General features: G+C 40.9%; 1 protein-coding gene across 1 annotated transcript in view; it reads right to left on the reverse strand.

The window, feature by feature from the left end:
• Nucleotides 1-14,322, reverse strand: part of FAP3 (Chalcone-flavanone isomerase family protein) — a 193,457-nt gene extending 179,135 nt beyond the window's left edge. The window contains exon 1 of the mRNA XM_089428616.1: nucleotides 13,837-14,322. Coding sequence (XP_089284742.1) covers nucleotides 13,837-14,086 — 250 coding nt within the window. The 5' untranslated portion in view covers nucleotides 14,087-14,322. The remainder of the gene's footprint in view (nucleotides 1-13,836) is intronic.
• Between the last annotated feature and the right edge of the window lie 2,944 nt (nucleotides 14,323-17,266).

Consider the following 17,266-nt stretch of genomic DNA (forward strand, 5'->3'; position numbering starts at 1 on the left):
AATAGTTTTTTTCAATAAAAAATAATTATTTCATGTGTTTTTTTAAAACCAGTTCATTGAGATCTAACCAATCCTGATTTGACCGATTCCTGTTTGAAACCTGGTTTATAGGTGGATCAATCTGCTCACCATTTCCAGTTTTTAAAACCATGCATAACAAATTGGCATGTGCCAAATGATAAACGCACCAAACTAGATCAAACTATAGAGAAGGGCTATTTCATTGGTTATAGCGAAACGTCCAAGGCGTACAAGATCAATATTACTAGTAGCAGGAGGATCATCGTGAGATGGGACGTGATGTTCCTGGAGGGGAAAGCCTTCAGGAGATCTCATGAGTTGCTAGTAGATGATCAAAGTGGGCCAACAAAAGCTCCAAGGGTTGAGCAACAGTCGTAAGGATAGCAAATTACTAGTACAGTTACTAGCACGAGCACTAGCTCAAGTGCAGGAAGTCCTTCACTTTCACAGTAGACGAAGTAGCAGGGGCAGGATGAGGAGCTTGAAGCTCCAAACACCACCAGCAAAAGAAGCAGAGAGGTGCTCCAGACGTTGAGGGATGCACAAGAGTTCGTGGGAGCTCCTAGACTGAGCACCAGAGAGCGCAAACAGCTAGACAGGTACAAGGCGTTGGTGAAAGATGTCATCGACAGGGAACCTTCCAGTTATGATGAGGTTGCAAAACATCAACTATGGCAAGATACCATGGTTGAGGAGTATAACTCCACCATGATCAACGATGTATGGGAGGTTGTGCCTAGACCTGTGGACAAGTCAGTTGTAGGCTCTCGATGGATCTATAAGATCAAGTATGTTGCGTATGGCAGCGTGGAAAAGTATAAGGCTAGGTTCATGGCCAAGGGTATGCACAGCAAGAAAGCATAGATTATGAGGAGTCCTTCACTCCAATGACCATATATACCTCTATCCGAGCAGTGATCTCATCGGCAATGCAGATGGGATAACAAATTCACTAGATGGATGTCAAGACTGCATTCTTGAACAGAGTGATAGAGGAGGAGGTGCATATTGAATAGCCAGAGGGTTTTGAGACACATGGGAGAGACAAGCATGTATACAGGCTGAAGAGGGCACTATACGAGCTTAAACAAGCCCCCAGGACATGATATAGTCAAATCGACAGCTACTTGCAGCAAGTGGGCTTCGTGAAGAGCAAAGCAGACTCCAACCTCTACTACCTGATGGCGAGAAGTGAACCACTCATACTGGTTTTATAAGTGGATGATCTCTTCTTGACAGGGTCATCAGGGCTCATAGAGGACTGCAAGAGGGACTTGGTAGCAAAGTTCAAGATGAAGGACTTGGGACTGATGCATTACTTCCTAGGACTGGAGGTATGGCAGACGGACAAGGAGATCTTCCTTGGGCAAGGAAGATATATCATGGAGATCCTTAAGTGATTCAAGATGCAGGACTATAGGCCCATGTTCACACCTATGATTACCAATTGTAGGAAGATAGACGCATCAAAGGATGCAAATGTGGACCCAACATTGTATAGGTAGTTCATCAGATCTCTCATGTATCTAGTCAACACAAGGCCAAACATTTGTTTCGTGGTCCACACTCTCAGTGAATTTATGGTGGAGCCAAAGAGGGTGCACTAGACAGCAGCGAGACACGTATTGAGGTATCTGCGCAGCACAGTCGAGTATGGTCTGAGATATACTCGAGGTGATGGTGTTAGTTTGTGTGGATATATAGATACAGGATGGGTAGGTAGTTTGTTAAAATTAGCAACTATGGCCAAACTCCATGTGGGTCATCTTATTTATGGTAGTTGATATTTTTCTTGGATTCCTCTCGTCGAGAGGTGTAGGATTGATCTAACGATCATCTGATTTCGACAAGTATTTATGGAGATATGAATTTATTTGTATTTACTTGACAAATTGTCAAGGTCGGCCAGCAGCTAAATGTGTGGCACACATCCTCAACGTTTCATATAAATACAAGTTAGGTTGAGGCATTATTCACTCATCTCATCTCTCACATTCTTCTCTCCTTAGTTGATTGGGTTTACACACAAGGAGCAGCACACACATGGGAAGGAAGAGGATGCAGAAGGACAAAGTTGGAGGACGCAAAAGGACGCAAAACTAATTAACTGCATTGACCAGGGCTGCAGATGTATCTTTGACCAGCGTTGACCAGGGTTGTAGATGTATCTTTGACCAGCGTTGACCAGGGCTGTAGATGTATCTTTGACCAGCGTTGACCAACGTGGACTTCCTAGGGCTACGGTTTTGGTGTGGCCGTCTCTCCTAGGCAGGCCGCGGATTTTGGCATGCAAACAGAGGCAATGTGACCTCAGTTTTGGCGTTTGACCAATGTTGACTGCCCTAATTGTTGGTAGCAAGTTGACTTCATTTGACTAGGTTTTTCGAATTGTTTTTGGGTTGCCTCTTCTTGCTGTTGGAGGCCGAGTTGACTGGGATATTGACCAAGCTAATTGGAGGTCAATTCTATCTTGTTTGACCAGCTTTGACTTTGTTGGTTAGGGTTTGTTGTTGCTGTCATAAAATTACAGATTTGTATATTTGTACTATTTCTCTCTCTGCTGAACTATTGAAGATTATAGAAGAATTGATCAAAGGGTTTCCCCACATTGGGGTTTGTCCCTGGCTAGCCGCCACATCTGGTGTCTCTTGTCTTGGCTTGTTTTTCTATCAATCTATTAATGTTCTATCAGCATTTTACTTTATGTTAATGTGATTGCTAAACAGTGGCTAATAAGAAGAAATTGAAGTAAACTGCACTAAGCATAGAACATACCATAATTTAACATGGTATCAGAGCTGAGGTGAAGACAAGGCCCAAGCAAGAGAAAAAGCAAGAGCAATCACATAAGACTGTTGGAAAAAGTCTCACTCCATGGGTTCCTCATCACACTTCCCCGCCAAAGACAAGCTCTGTGAGAAGTCTGACTATCATGGATGGAAGATGTCTCTCGATCTAACATTGGAAGAGCAGGAAGTGTTGGACCATGTGAGAGGCAGAATCATTGAGCCTCCATAAAATGCATCGGTTGTTGCACAAGTGGACCAAGGGAGAAGTCAAAGCAAAGAAGATCATTCGGGACTCTATCGACAAGCACCTGGTGGCCTACGTTTCCAAGCTGAACACCTCCAAGGAAATCTACGATAGACTGGTAAGCTTGTTTAAAGTTAGTGATGCAAATCAAGTTTTGTTCCTTAAGAATAAGCTGAAGGAAATTAAGAAGGGCAAAGATGAGAATATGCAAGCCTACTTCTTAAGGATCACCGAGATCAAGAATGATCTCCTATCGATTGGGGAAGTCATTCCTAACAGGGAACTGACCATCACAACTCTTGGAGGGCTCCCATCGAATGGTATGTATTTAGAACCACTCTTCTCAACAATAATGTAATTCCAGGATTTGAGGAATTGATGGCGAGATGCATTCAAGAAGAGACAAGGATGGAAGAGTAGGAAATCCCTACATTTAGAGGCAATCTCGCTGCTTTCTCCTCTCAAGCTAAAAGGAGAAATAATTCCGAGTCAAAACCGGAGGGAAAGGCCGGACCGAAAGGTGGAAGGAAAGGAAGATGTTTCATTTGCAACAAAATTGGCCACTATGTGAGGGAGTGTCCTGATAGAAAGGACACATCTCATGACGATGATCAAAATCACTCCTGAGGCAATTTCAACAACAATCAAAGGAAGGGCAAGTTCAATGGCAAAGGAAAGAGGAATGTCGGAAATCAAGGAAGTGGTCAACCCTCCAAGAAGGCAAGAAACTCCAGGTATGAATCTAACATTGTTAACAACAAGCAAGATGAATATTATTTGATATCGGCCCTCTCTACTACTTCTCCTCCGGACTCATTGGGCAATTGGCTTGGTGCCTCAAGGCACTTCACTGGTTACAAAGAAGCTCTCTCTAATCTGATAGAGAAGGAGACCAACCTGGAAATTATTCTTGAAAACAACTCCAAATATCCCGTGAAAGGCGTAGGGAATGTTTCTCTTCAATTGAATCAGGGTAACACAATTCATTTGCAAGAAGTTCTATATGTACCTAATCTCAAGAAGAACCTGGTGTCCATTTCGGCAATGGAAGACAAAGGCTACAAGGTGGCCTTCATCGATGGAAAGGTACGTGTATGGAAAAAGAATTTTAAAGATGCTTTCACTCTTGGGTTTCGAGTTGATTCTTTATATCAAGTCGGAAGAAGTCCATTGGGTGTCATGTCTTGTGACACATCTCTTCAGTCTAAACTATGGCATATTTATATCAAGTCAGAAGAAGTCCGTTGGGTGTCATGTCTTGTGACACATCTCTTCAGTCTGAACTATGGCACCGAAGGTTTGCTCACCTTCATTATAAAGCTCTACCCGATGTGAGACAAATGGTGACAGGGATGCCCGAGTTTAAAGTAGAGCAAGAAGGTGTATGTCCGGGGTGTGCCGAAGGAAAACTCAAAAGGGGACCATTCCCCTCAAGCCATAGCAAGACCTCCAGTATATTGCAGTTGGTTCACTCCGACATATCTGGTATGATGCCTGTGAACTCCTTGGGAGGATATTTATATTACCTCACTTTTACAGATGATTATTCTCGCAAGACTTGGATATACTTCTTGAAAAAGAAGGATGAAGTGTTCTCCTGGTTCCGTCACTTCAAAGCCTTGATTGAGAATCAAACTGAGAAGAAGATCAAGATCTTAAGGACTGATAATGGGACCGAGTATGAATCCAATGAGTTCCATGACTTTTGCAAAGAAGCTGGCATTAAGAGGGAGACCACAACACCATACACTCCTGAGCAAAATGGTGTGGCGAAAAGGAAGAACTGTACAATTTTGGATGATGTTCGTTCCATGCTCCATGACCAAAGGTTTCCAAAGTTTCTATGGGCCGAAGCTGCAAATACCATCGTATATGTTCAAAACGGATGCCCTCATCAAGCACTGGATTCCAAGACTCTCGGAGAGATGTTCATTGGTAAGAAACCTGATGTATCTCATTTTAGAATTTTTGGAAGTCCTGTATATTTTCATGTGCCAAAAGAGAAAAGGAATAAATTGGGTGCATTTGGAAAGAAGGGAATCTTCGTGGGCTATAGCGAAAATACTAAGGGCTATAGAATCTATGTGGCTGGTCAAAGGGAAGTCGAGATTAGCCATGATGTCACCTTTGACGAAGATATGGCTCTTAGCAAAGTTGACAATCTTCCTATACTAAGGAAATCTGGAGAAGCTGACACCAGCAAACTGGAGGAAAAGAAAGATGAGACGATGCCCGAAGTGGAAGAACCTATGGACCCTATTGATCCCCCTCCACAAGAGCCTTCCTCTTCTAGGAAGAGGCCCTCATGGCTTAGGGGGACACTTGATGATGCTGAAGGACACATTGCACCTAGAGGGACTTTCCGGGAAAGTAAGAAGCCAACCAGGTATCAGGGATACTTGACCATTATGAGCACGATCATTCAAAATGAGCCCTCATCATTCGCAGAAGTCGTGAAGCATCAAGTATGGAAGGATGCTATGACTGAGGAATATGAGTCCATCATGAAGAACGATGTTTGGGATGTGGTCCCCAGACCCCAAGACAAAGTTGTTGTCACTTTGAAATGAATTTACAAGATAAAGCATGGAGCTGATGGAAGTGTTGAAAAGTATAAGGCTCGTTTTGTCGCTCGTGGCTTCTCTCAAAAGGAAGGTATAGACTATGACGAGATATTTGCACCTGTTGCCCGATATACCACCATCCGCTCGATCATAGCCCTTACTGCTTCGCAAGGATGGAACCTACATCAGATGGATGTCAAGACCGTGTTCTTGCATGGTTCGATCAAAGAGGAAGTCTATGTGGAACAACCCGAAGGATTTGAGATTCATGATCGGGAATCTCACATGTGCAAGTTGAAGAAAGCCCTCTATGGGCTGAAGCAAGCACCCCGAGCTTGGTATGAGAGGATCGATAGCTACTTGATGAAGCTGGGATTCATTAGGAGTGAAGCCGACCCTAACCTTTACTTTAAGGTTGAAGATGATAAGCCTCTCATACTGGTGTTGTACGTTGACGACCTCTTTCTGACAAGTGCAGACCCTCTCATTCACAAATGTAAGAGGGAGTTGGCTTCCGAATTTGAGATGAAGGACCTAGGACTGATGCACTATTTCCTAGGACTGGAAGTCTGGCAGAAGCTAGGGGAGATTTTCCTATCTCAAGGAAAATATGTGGTGAAGATATTGGAGAGATTCGGTATGGTGGACTACAAGCCCATAACTACCCCGATGGAGCTTGACTTCAAGAAGTTAAGCAGTAGTGTTGTCGGACCTGTTTTACAAAATGCTACCGAGTATCGTCAACTCATAGGAGCATTGATGTTCTTGGTGAACTCCCGTCCGGATATATGTTTTGCAGTCAACACGTTGAGCCAACATATGGTTGAGCCTCACCACTCACATTGGATTGGTGCCAAGAACTTGTTGAGATATCTTCGTGGCACAATCACTCATGGGTTGAGATACATTGTCGGAGATGTGAGACTACATGGATATACTGATGTTGATTGGGCAGTGAGTGTGGTCGACCGAAAGAGCACTTCCAGGTGTTGTTTCTCTTTGGGATCCACCTCGATATCCTGGATGAGCAGGAAGCAAAAGTCGGCGGCTTTGAGCACCGCTGAGGCAAAGTACATTGTTGCGAGTATGGCCTCTTGTGAGGCTGTCTGGTTGCGGAAGCTCTTCAGTGAGCTGTTTGGATATACATTGGATACTACCGTGATCTTGTGTGACAACCAGAGTGGGATTCGTTTATCAGAGAATCTCGTATTTCATGATCACTCCAAACATATTGATATGAAGTAACACTTTATCCGGGATATGGGACAACGAGGAGCAATAAGGCTCCATCATATCAGTACAGATGAGCAAGTCACCGACATTCTGACAAAGCCCCTGGGAAAGGTCAAATTCTTGACTTTCTGAGAATGACTTGGAGTCATTGAGAGACCCTCTTATGAAGGTCCTGCATGATGCATGCATTGAGCTCTGGGAGCTCCGGGGGCTTGGGGTACTTCTTGGAGCGACAAGCAACCATAGGGCGACTCACCCTCCCCTAGTGGTGCATTGTGTACAAGGTGAAAGGTTCAGCCTTCCCCTGCGATACCCCGTGGCGACTTAGGGACAAGATGAGTGGTTCTCCTGCCGAGGCATCCTACCCATGTAGTCTGGGACTCATGGGAAGTACCTCTCGTCTGGCCAATGAGTAGGGAAATGGGGTTAGGGACCATAGTAGTACTATCGATGGACACATCGTTGTATCTACCGTACTCCCTATGCTAGGATGACCTCCATTGATCTGGGATCAGTATGAGTGGTTTGAGACACTCTCTTCTGGCACTGATCTGGGATCAGTAAGAGTGGTATGACACACTCTCTAGGACTGACTTCGGGTCAGTGGAGGATGGTATGATACATCCTCGATCATTTCTTCTTCTTCATAGTTCAGCAGAGCAGAGCCGAGCAGTGCAGGGCAGTGCATTTGATGGCAGAGATAGTATCAACGATCAGATGGATTAGCAGATGGAGTTCTCCCTAGTTGAGAGGGAGTGTTAAACTTGGCAACTATGGCCAAAGTCCATGTGGGTCATCTTATTTATGGTAGCTGATATTTTTCTTGGATTCCTCTCGTCGCGAGGTATAGGATTGATCTAACAATCATCTGACTCCGACAAGTATTTATGGAGATATGAATTTATTTGTATTTACTTGACAAATTGTCAAGGTCGGCCAGCAGCTAAATGTGTGGCACACATCCTCAACGTTTCATATAAATACAAGTTAGGTTGAGGCATTATTCACTCATCTCATCTCTCACATTCTTCTCTCCTTAGTTGATTGGGTTTACACACAAGGAGCAGCACACACGTGGGAAGAAGGAGGACGCAGAAGGACGAAGTTGGAGGATGCAGAAGGACGCAGAACTGTTTGACTGTGTTGACCAGGGCTACAGATGTATCTTTGACCAACGTCGACCAGCGTGGACTTTCTAGGGTTGCAGTTTTGGTGTGGTTGTCTCTCCTAGGCAGGCTATGAATTTTGGCACACAAACTGAGGCAATGTGACCTCAGGTTTGACCAGCGTTGACTACCCTAATTGTTGGTAGCAAGTTGACTTCATTTGACTGGGTTTTTCAGACTGTTTTTGGACTGCCTCTTCTTGTTGTTGGAGGCCGAGTTGACTGGGATATTTACCAAGCTAATTAGAGTCCAATTCTATCTTGTTTGAGCAGCTTTGACTTTGTTGGTTAGGGTTTGCTACTGCTGTCATAAAATTATAGATTTGTATATTTGTACTCTTTCTCTCTCTACTGAACTATTGAAGATTATAGAAGAATTGATCAAAGGGTTCCCCACATTAGGGTTTGTCCCGGCTAGCCACCACACCTGGTGGCTCTTGTCTTGGTTTGTTTTTCTGTCGATCTATTAATGTTCTATCAGCATTTTACTTTATGTTAATGTGATTGCTAAACAGTGGCTAATAAGAAGAAATTGAAGTAAATTGCACTAAGCATAGAACATACCATAAATTAACACAGTTCAACGGATCGGAAAAGCACTTCAGGGTGTTTCTTCAAAATTGGATCAGGGGTTGTCTCTTGGTGCAACATGAAGCAGAAGTCAGTGGCACTAAGTTTTGCAGAGGCAGAATACATGGCAACTAGCATGGCCACATGCAAAGTTATTTGGCTTCAGAAGCTGCAAGTGGATTTGTTTGTTCAGCGGATGGATTCGACCAGTATCAGTTGTGATAATCAAAGTTGCATCAGGCTCTCTGAGAATCCAGTCTTCCATGATAGGTCGAAGCATATTAACATAAGACACCACTACATCAGAGATTGTGTACAGCATGGATCAATTCGACTACAACATGTTCCCACAAATCAGCAGGGTGCAAATATTCTCACAAAGGCCTTGGGTAAGGGAAAGTTTGTCTACTTCAAGGACAAGATGGGAGTAGTGGAGAACATCTTCCTCGCTAAGAGGGAGTGTTAGTTTTAGGTAGCAGCGGACAGGTGTTCTAGTCTCCAAGGTGTCTAAGTGGCTAAGGAACACATTTTCTCCGATACCTAGAAAAGGTTTCGCAAGAAACACCTCAATTAGATTTATTAGCCAATTATTAAATATTTCCTAAGTCTAACTTAGAAAACCCGGTTAATTAAATCAAATTAATTGAGGTAACTCAATTTTTCTCTAGAGACTTCTAGAAAGTCACTTGATGGGGTCAAGATGATCTTAGTCATCGATTGTGATTAAATCGTGGGCGTTAGTTACTCAACGAGAGATTATAAGAGCAAGTCGATGGGGCCTTGGAGAAGACACAACAGAGACTCAGTTGTGCGATTTGTAGTGAGAGCAAGGGCGAAGAGGGAGACACGAGCAACGAGATTTCAACAGGGAGATTGGGGAGAGAATTTCTAGAAATTCTCCATAGAGTTTCCAACATTCCAATGCCAGGAAGGGAGGCCGAATATATCTGCAGAAAGGTTGTACCAAGAGGTGCGAATTAGCTAGTGTGCACTACTAGTTTACCTAGTGCAAATTATAGAGACTACAATTCCAAATCCAATGCCAAAGTTAGCTACCGGAGGAGTTGTGAGTAGCTTCAGAGCAGTGCAGGATGAAGTGTGTGTTATCTTTTGGATATTGTGGTAGCATCAAACATGTGTTCTAGTCTCAAATGGTACTAAGAGACTAAGGAACACATGATCCCCAATACCCAGAAATAGTTTCGCGAGATATGGCTATGAAAAACCTTAATTAAATTAATTAGCCAATAATTAAATTATTTCCTTAGTCTAACTTAGGGAAGTTGGTTAATTAAAGTTAATTAATTAAGGATGTTCGATATTTCTCTAGAGACTTCTATTTGATGAAATCTAATTGATCTTAGTTGTTGATGGAGATTTAATCTTGATCGTTGAAGTCTCAACAAGAGATTATAAGAGCAACTGAAAGGGTTGGAGAGAGATACAATTGTGAGAGCATAAGTTATCTTGGCAAACTAGGATACCTAATTCATAGCTTCAGCAAGGACGCAATTTGAGCCAAAGGGAGAGCATCAGAGAGAGGAGCAGCAAAAAATTCAAGAGGAGGCTTCCAGAGAATTTTCCAATGTTTCTCGAGTGTCAGATTGGCAAGAGACAGGAGATCGAATTATCTATAGAGAGGGTCACAAAAGCTAGTGCTAATAGCTAGAAACCCCAGTGCGAGTTGCTGGGAGAGCCACGGATTAGCAACAAGAGACCGGACCTATTTCCAAAAGGCAATGCAAGTGGTTTCCAGTGACAAAGGAAGGCAAGACGGCTCAATTAGAGCCACTTTCCAGGCAGTGCAAGTTTCCTAGGGCTAGTAGTGTGAATTCCAGGCTGCAGTACGAGCAGCCAATGTGGGGTGTGAGCAAGCCAAAAGGGGCCAAGTTGTTTAGCAGAGGAGATCTGGGATCTCTAATTTATTTTGGTCAAATATTTGCCAGAGGATTGCTAGTTGGGCATCCAGATTATTATACTCCCAAAATTTGTTGCATAATAATAAAATAAACCTTCATTTGCTGCACCGATTTTCCCTTTAGGGTTTTTCTACGAAATTTTCAATCCAAAATAATTGTGTTAATTTTATGTGCATGCATATGTTTCTTAGTTCCTGATTTTAATTATGCGGTGTATTTTATTTGCGAAAAATGCATTGGCGAATTATTTAGCATTTGTCGTAAACAAATAAATTGCTAACCAGTTAGGAGAATAATTTCCAGTTGGTGCATTCGTGGAAATTTCACAGTGTGGTTGTCGGAACGAATTTTCGAAGGTTGATCTAATTTCCCAGAGCCAATGTTGTGCATTTCCAATCACCAAAGCGAACGATAGCAGGAGGTGTGAGTAGGTTGGGAGGAGGTCATTTTGATTTTGCATAGGAAACTTGGGCTTCCAAATTGATTTGCAAGTGGAGAAAATTGTACGTTGGAGCTTTGCCAATAAGAGCTACGCACTTGATGTATTTCTCAATTTCGCTAAAGAATTAATAATAATATAAACCCTCATCTATAGAACTCGTTTTGACCACATTGGGGTTTTTCAATGGGTGATTTGTCCAAAAATCTTGGTGTCATCTATTTTGTGTGTGTGCTTTATTTCTCAATTCCTGCATTTATTTGTCAAGATTGCAGTAGTGAATTAATCGTTATTTGTCGAATTAATTTCTGAAGACAAATAAACTGCATAAGCTAGAAGATTAAATTACCAGTTACTGCAATTAAGAAAATTTCACAAATAGGGCTTGCCCTAAAGATAATTATCCAACTTCATTTATTGCCCAGATTGTCGATGATTGTGCCGGAAATGAAATCCTCTTTCATGGATGAATTTTCTAGTTATAATCAAATCAACATACTCCCATCAACATAAAATTTTGTACTTGGGGAACCTTCGCTTATTGAAAACTTCCATTTGGACTCAAGAATGTTGGTGCAACTTTTCAGAGAGCTATGCCTTACGCATTTCATGATATCAAACATATTGTACAGCCATATCTTGACAATTTACTTGCACATTCCATGAGACGTCAAGATCATCCTATACATTTACGAGCTATATTTCTCCAATGTATGCATTACAATATTCAATTGAATCCACATAAATGTGTCTTCTGTGTGGAATCCAGTCGTCTCCTAGGTTTCATCGTTCCTAAGCAAGGGGTTCGTGTTGATCCGTTGAAAGTAGAGGCTTTTCTGAATTTGCCTCCTCCTTCCAATTTACGCCAACTCCAAAGTTTGCAAGGGAAGGCAAACTTTTTGCGTCGTTTCATTCCCAATTACGCTAAGTTTACCAAGGGTTTCACTCGACTATTGAAAAAAGGGGTTCCCTTCCTTTGGGATGACATCATCCAAAAAGCCTTTGATGCTTTAATGGATGGATTAACTCATGTGTCATTGTTACATCCCCCTGATTATCATGAAGCCTGGCTGGCATAGTAGTTGTTGTAATATTGGGATGGAAACTAGGTGTTTGAAAGGTGGTGGAGGTTGGTAGGAAAAAGAGAGAGCAGCTAGCGGTAGTTGGTTTGAATTGGCCGTTCTTGTGACCAGGGTTAAGGCCACACACTACGCAGATTCTGATATCCTACAAGAAATGGAAGGCAATAGAAGGGATACCCCTACAACGCAGAACAAAAAATGTTCCTCAATCCAACCCCCTAGGGTGCTAATCATAATGCCGAGAGAGTGAGGCTGAGTGAGGAGAGGGGCGGCCTACTACGAGGAGAAAGCCCATAGGGGAAATTCTCGATTACATAATAGAGTGGCAGGATTTGCAGCCGTATACAAGGATCAGATCCCTGTGTAGGTGCAGGAGGAGCTGACCAGGGCTGAAGGAGAGGCCTCATCCCAAAGAACCTCCCTCTCAGACCCAGAAGTGCTTGCAGAATGGTTAGAATGGATACTGGATATGAGCAATGCACAAGGTAGAGCCAATCAGTATATGAAGGCAGTGTACCTGTATTGGCAAGATGAAGTTCCTTCTAAGGCGTACACTAGTGGACACTCATGATTCTAGGAGAGAACTTCTGCAAACCTTGGACCATATGCACGAGTCACAGACACATGAAACATTATGATTATGGACCATATGCATGGACCTCAGGTTGGTGCGAATTGAGAAGCATCATGGTACTAGGCCCTTGGAAGAACAAGTGGAACCTATCCCAGTAGCTGGGTCAGATTCGGAAGCTCTCCCTTGACTCTATGATGATTCAGTTTTGTGTCTTTCTTTTTGCAGCAGACTATGTTTATGGTCGGATAGGCCACTGCCCTCGTACATAAATGTTTGATGTTTATGTCTTTACTGTTCGGTTGTCTATGTTTTCCCTTCGAAGGGTGTATTTTAGTTTGTCATCTGGTCTCCCAGGCGAGAGATTGGAAGGTCATATGCAGACTTTTGTTTTAATTTCATGATTTTATAGCTAATAGAATATACCTTTTAAAATAATTATTATTATTATTTTATTATTATTATTATAAATTCCCTGAATTTTTATGAAAAACTTTACAATACTATAGAGGTCTATGAAACTATTCACATTATTCAAATTACTGTGAATTTTTCTTTCTTAGGAGTTGCGCTAATCTTAAAGAATTGGACATCTTGTGAGGACCATAAAACCTGACAGATTGAGAAGGCATTACACATCTTGTGAGAACTATAAAAACCTGACAGATTGAGAAGACATTTCCTCGGCCTCGGAGAACAATGTTACTTGAAAGAAGGGTGAAGCTGACATGAGATGGTGATAAAGCTGTAAAATGATAAGGTACACAGAAATGCCATGGGATTTAGTAGCAACAATCATCTATCATCATAAAAAGGAATCAGCAGCAGTAATCATCTATCGTCATTAAAAGGAAGGCTTAATGTAGGGGAGCTGGTTACAGAGCAAATACAGCAGTTCCATAGATAACCCTATATATGTGATTCAAAATTGTAAATTAATGGGAAAGCAGACTAGCTTTACAAGGAAGGTGGCAGGCAGCCTAGATGCCAAATCTGAATTAGGGCCCTGGCTTGGATAATTCAACTTTTTCACTGGTGTAGTATGAGTATAGATCAGGAATCTCTAATCTATGCTTTACATGGAACTCCATGGATGGTTATCCAGCCGCATTTACTGGACCAATCAAGGTCATCAACTTGAAACCCAATGCAATAATAGATAAGGAAATGGGTGGATTAGAATGTTAGGAGATTTTCAGTAACAAAAACAAAAATTGCAGATTACTGAGAAACTATTACCCCTTGCCTTTGCCCTGGGCACCACCAAAAGGCCATTGGATTGTTCCATTTTGGTTCTTTCAGCACCTTTCCATCTGCGTATCAACAATTCCGAACCTGAGCTCTCGAGGCTTCTGTTATTGTTGATAAGTCGGTTTTGTGCACTTATCCTTGCAGGGTAGCTAAAATTTTTGCCGCAAAAGATCTTTTGAATCTTGCTAACTTGAGTAGATGAACACGCTGCCACCACAACTATAGCAGCTGTAGCCATTGAATTGAATTGGATCTGCTTGTGACTGCTAACTTAATTTCTGATGCTGTTTTCTGAATAAAGTCAGTGACAATGCTGCCAACCCTGGTTCTACTTATAGGTTGTAGTTACAGAAATGGCTTGCCAGACTAAATGGATGCATTAAATTGTCAAATAACGAAGTGCTGCCCATGTTTGTTTAGTACGTACAAATTCAACCAAGACATTAAATCCACTTCAATCTTTTAGGTGGTCACCGCCAAGATATTAAATCCACTTCAATCTTTTATTTTAAATGATAAAAGATGAATGAGAAGGCCACGTTATATTAGGTTGGTTTGAAAAGCCATTTATTAAGTGGTCTAATATAGGGGATGTATAAGTGTAATATGTAAGTAAGTATGTTAATATTTTGTTAAATCTCGAGAATTGTATATTGGAAAAATAAATAAATAAACCTCAATTATGGATTGATGTTTTAATGGTGTAAATGTTATAATTATTTAATAATTTATACCGGAGTTCAATTTTAAAAAAGAAAAAATCAAAAGTAATATAGAGTTTCACTCTTGTAGTGTTTATAAATGAGTGTAAATATTTCAATGTTGGCTTAATTAATAATAAAATTTTAAAAATAATAAAATTCAATTTGTTATATTATAATTTTATTTTAATAAAATTATAAATTAGTTTTTAAATAAAAGAAAATCATAATACACATATTACAGCAAAATATGTAATATATAAATAGTAATTATAAATAAATACTATAAGTTACATTGGTCAATGTTAAACTAATAATAGAAATGAAATGAAATGATATTCTAAGGTTGACGAGACTAAAAATAGTTTATGAGACCATTAGTTCCCTATTTTTCACTCTTTGCAATTCAGTCCTTTTCTGATTCAAATTGATGATGAGCTGACCCAACCTTCCAACAATCTCCTCGCTAAAAAGACAATGCCAAGAAATTGATGCTAACATGTTCTCATAACTTTCTCTGATGTCTTTGAATGCATCACATTCTAAAATGAAATGTTTTTCCGATTCCACAGCCCCGAACGTGCAAAATGTGCACACCCTTTCTTCCCAAGCTTCTTTAGGCCTTTTCCACTGTCCTATTTCACACCGAAGTTGACGTGAGTTGGTTCTTAATTGAGCAATAAGAACCTTTGCCCTCCACGAAATGCTAGATCCAATGAACTCTTTTTGTTGTAAATCACACATAGGGTTGAATTCCTCAATGTAATATTCTTTCTTTCTACCCAACTCTTTTCCCCATACCCTTTTACGAAACTTCTCCATAACAAAATCCTTTAGCTCCTTGTTATTTGTGGGACGCGCATTGAGGTAGATATCCCATTTTTGCATCCATGTGTAGTTTTGTTTCATCCATGTTTTCTTTCTTTCATTGATGCCTTCATTGAAGATAACATTAGGCCATCTATCTACTCTCATTTGTTCAATTCTTTTTAGCTATCTTATGAGCCACACCATGGCAATTGCTTCAATGGAAGTTGCTCCTGTTTCACTCAACATTATCTCATAAAGTACCAAACTTTTTATTTTGAACTTGCTCATCATCAAGCATTTTTGGATTTTCTCAATTTGTTTCCATTTTGAGACTGGAGTGCTGCTAGCCCACAATTCATACCCATATAGCATCATTGGACAAACTAGGAGTCTAAAAAGCACTTTAATCTTTTTCCAATCCCATAACTCTGCTTCTCTACATCTGTTTTGAAGAGCATATAATGCTTTCCACCCTCATAAAATTCTCTTCTTTCTGTAGTCCTCCCAATTGAGTTTGTTGTTGAAATCAATCCCAAGGTACTTGTACTCCTTTACTTCTTCAAGAATGTTGTCTTCAAAGAAGAAAGTATGTTGGCTATGCTTCCTTTTATTAGAAAAAATCATTATTTTGGTATTGCAAGTATTGACTTGCATCCCCACTGCTCTACAAAAATTCTCAAGGGTATATAAGTGCATTTGCAATCCATGGGCCGATTTAGAAATCAATACAATATCATTAGCATATAAAAGAAGCTTTATCACAAACTCCCCCAACCGAACACCATCTCCCCCTTGCAAATTTAGCCACTCCTCCAATTTATCAATATATAGACCAAAAAGAGTGGGGGATAGAGGGAAACCTTGCTTGACTCCAATGTCACTTCTAAAGCTTTCTGAAATACCTGCTGAGGTTCTAATTTTGACTTTCACATCTTCATAAAGTCTATGGACAGCGGCTCTATAATGCACAGGAATTTCAAGTTCTTCCATTCTACACCACAACTTATCCCTAGGGACTGTGTCAAATGCTTTTTTGAAGTCAACAAAGCAGCAAAATACTTCTTCTCTGTCCTCCCAAACCTTTTCAACAATGTGTCTCGACGTGATGCCATGATCCACTGTAGAATGTTTTGGCCTAAAACCCGCTTGTCCTCTCACCCTCTTTTCTTTTACTTCTGTCCACTTGCTAATTTTGTCTTCTACCATGATGCCGAAAAGCTTTGCAAACAAAGGATTGATCATAATTGTTCTATAGTTGGACGAGTTATTGATGTCTCCACTTTTAAAAAGGGGTATTACTAGGCTAGTTGTCCAGTCTCTTGGGAACCCTAGCTGAATGATGTTGTTGAATATTTTCATGATGTGCGGTGCAAGAGTGTTCATTCCCCATTTTAGATACTCTGCCTGAAGTTCAACCAAGTCCTTTGCCTTCCTGTTTTCAACTTCTTAATTCCATTCTCCACCTCCTATAATGTGAAGAGCTTTGAATTTGTGTTGATCCTAGGGGGGGACTCCGCCTCAAATTTTCTCTCATAGAGTTGCCTTGCATAATCAAACCATTAATTCGTTGTAATATTATTTTCAATTTGCTTCTTCCTTGGTTGCAGTTCCTGCCAGAAAAGCTTTGGATTATTCTTGCTTAAATATATTAACTCTTCTCTCCTTGTTTGCATGAACTCATCTTTTTCCTTTTTAGTATCTGCTTATATAACTTTACATTCCTCTTCTCTTTTCCTACCTTTTTCAAGGTTCTCCTTGCCATTTTGCATTCCTCATCAAACCAAGCATTTACAGGAAAGCAGTTTGATTCTGATTTCCTATTTTTTGCTCTTTTGCACTTCTCAAGTGCACTTTGGATTATATTTGTTAACTCATGGTTGTTGAAGTGTTTGAAACCAGTTTTCTCT

The sequence above is a fragment of the Pinus tabuliformis genome, chromosome 4_2, assembly GCF_031772625.1.
Source record: "Pinus tabuliformis cultivar Carrire ecotype Pingquan chromosome 4_2, CPIR1, whole genome shotgun sequence".
Classification (NCBI taxonomy): Eukaryota; Viridiplantae; Streptophyta; class Pinopsida; order Pinales; family Pinaceae; genus Pinus; species Pinus tabuliformis.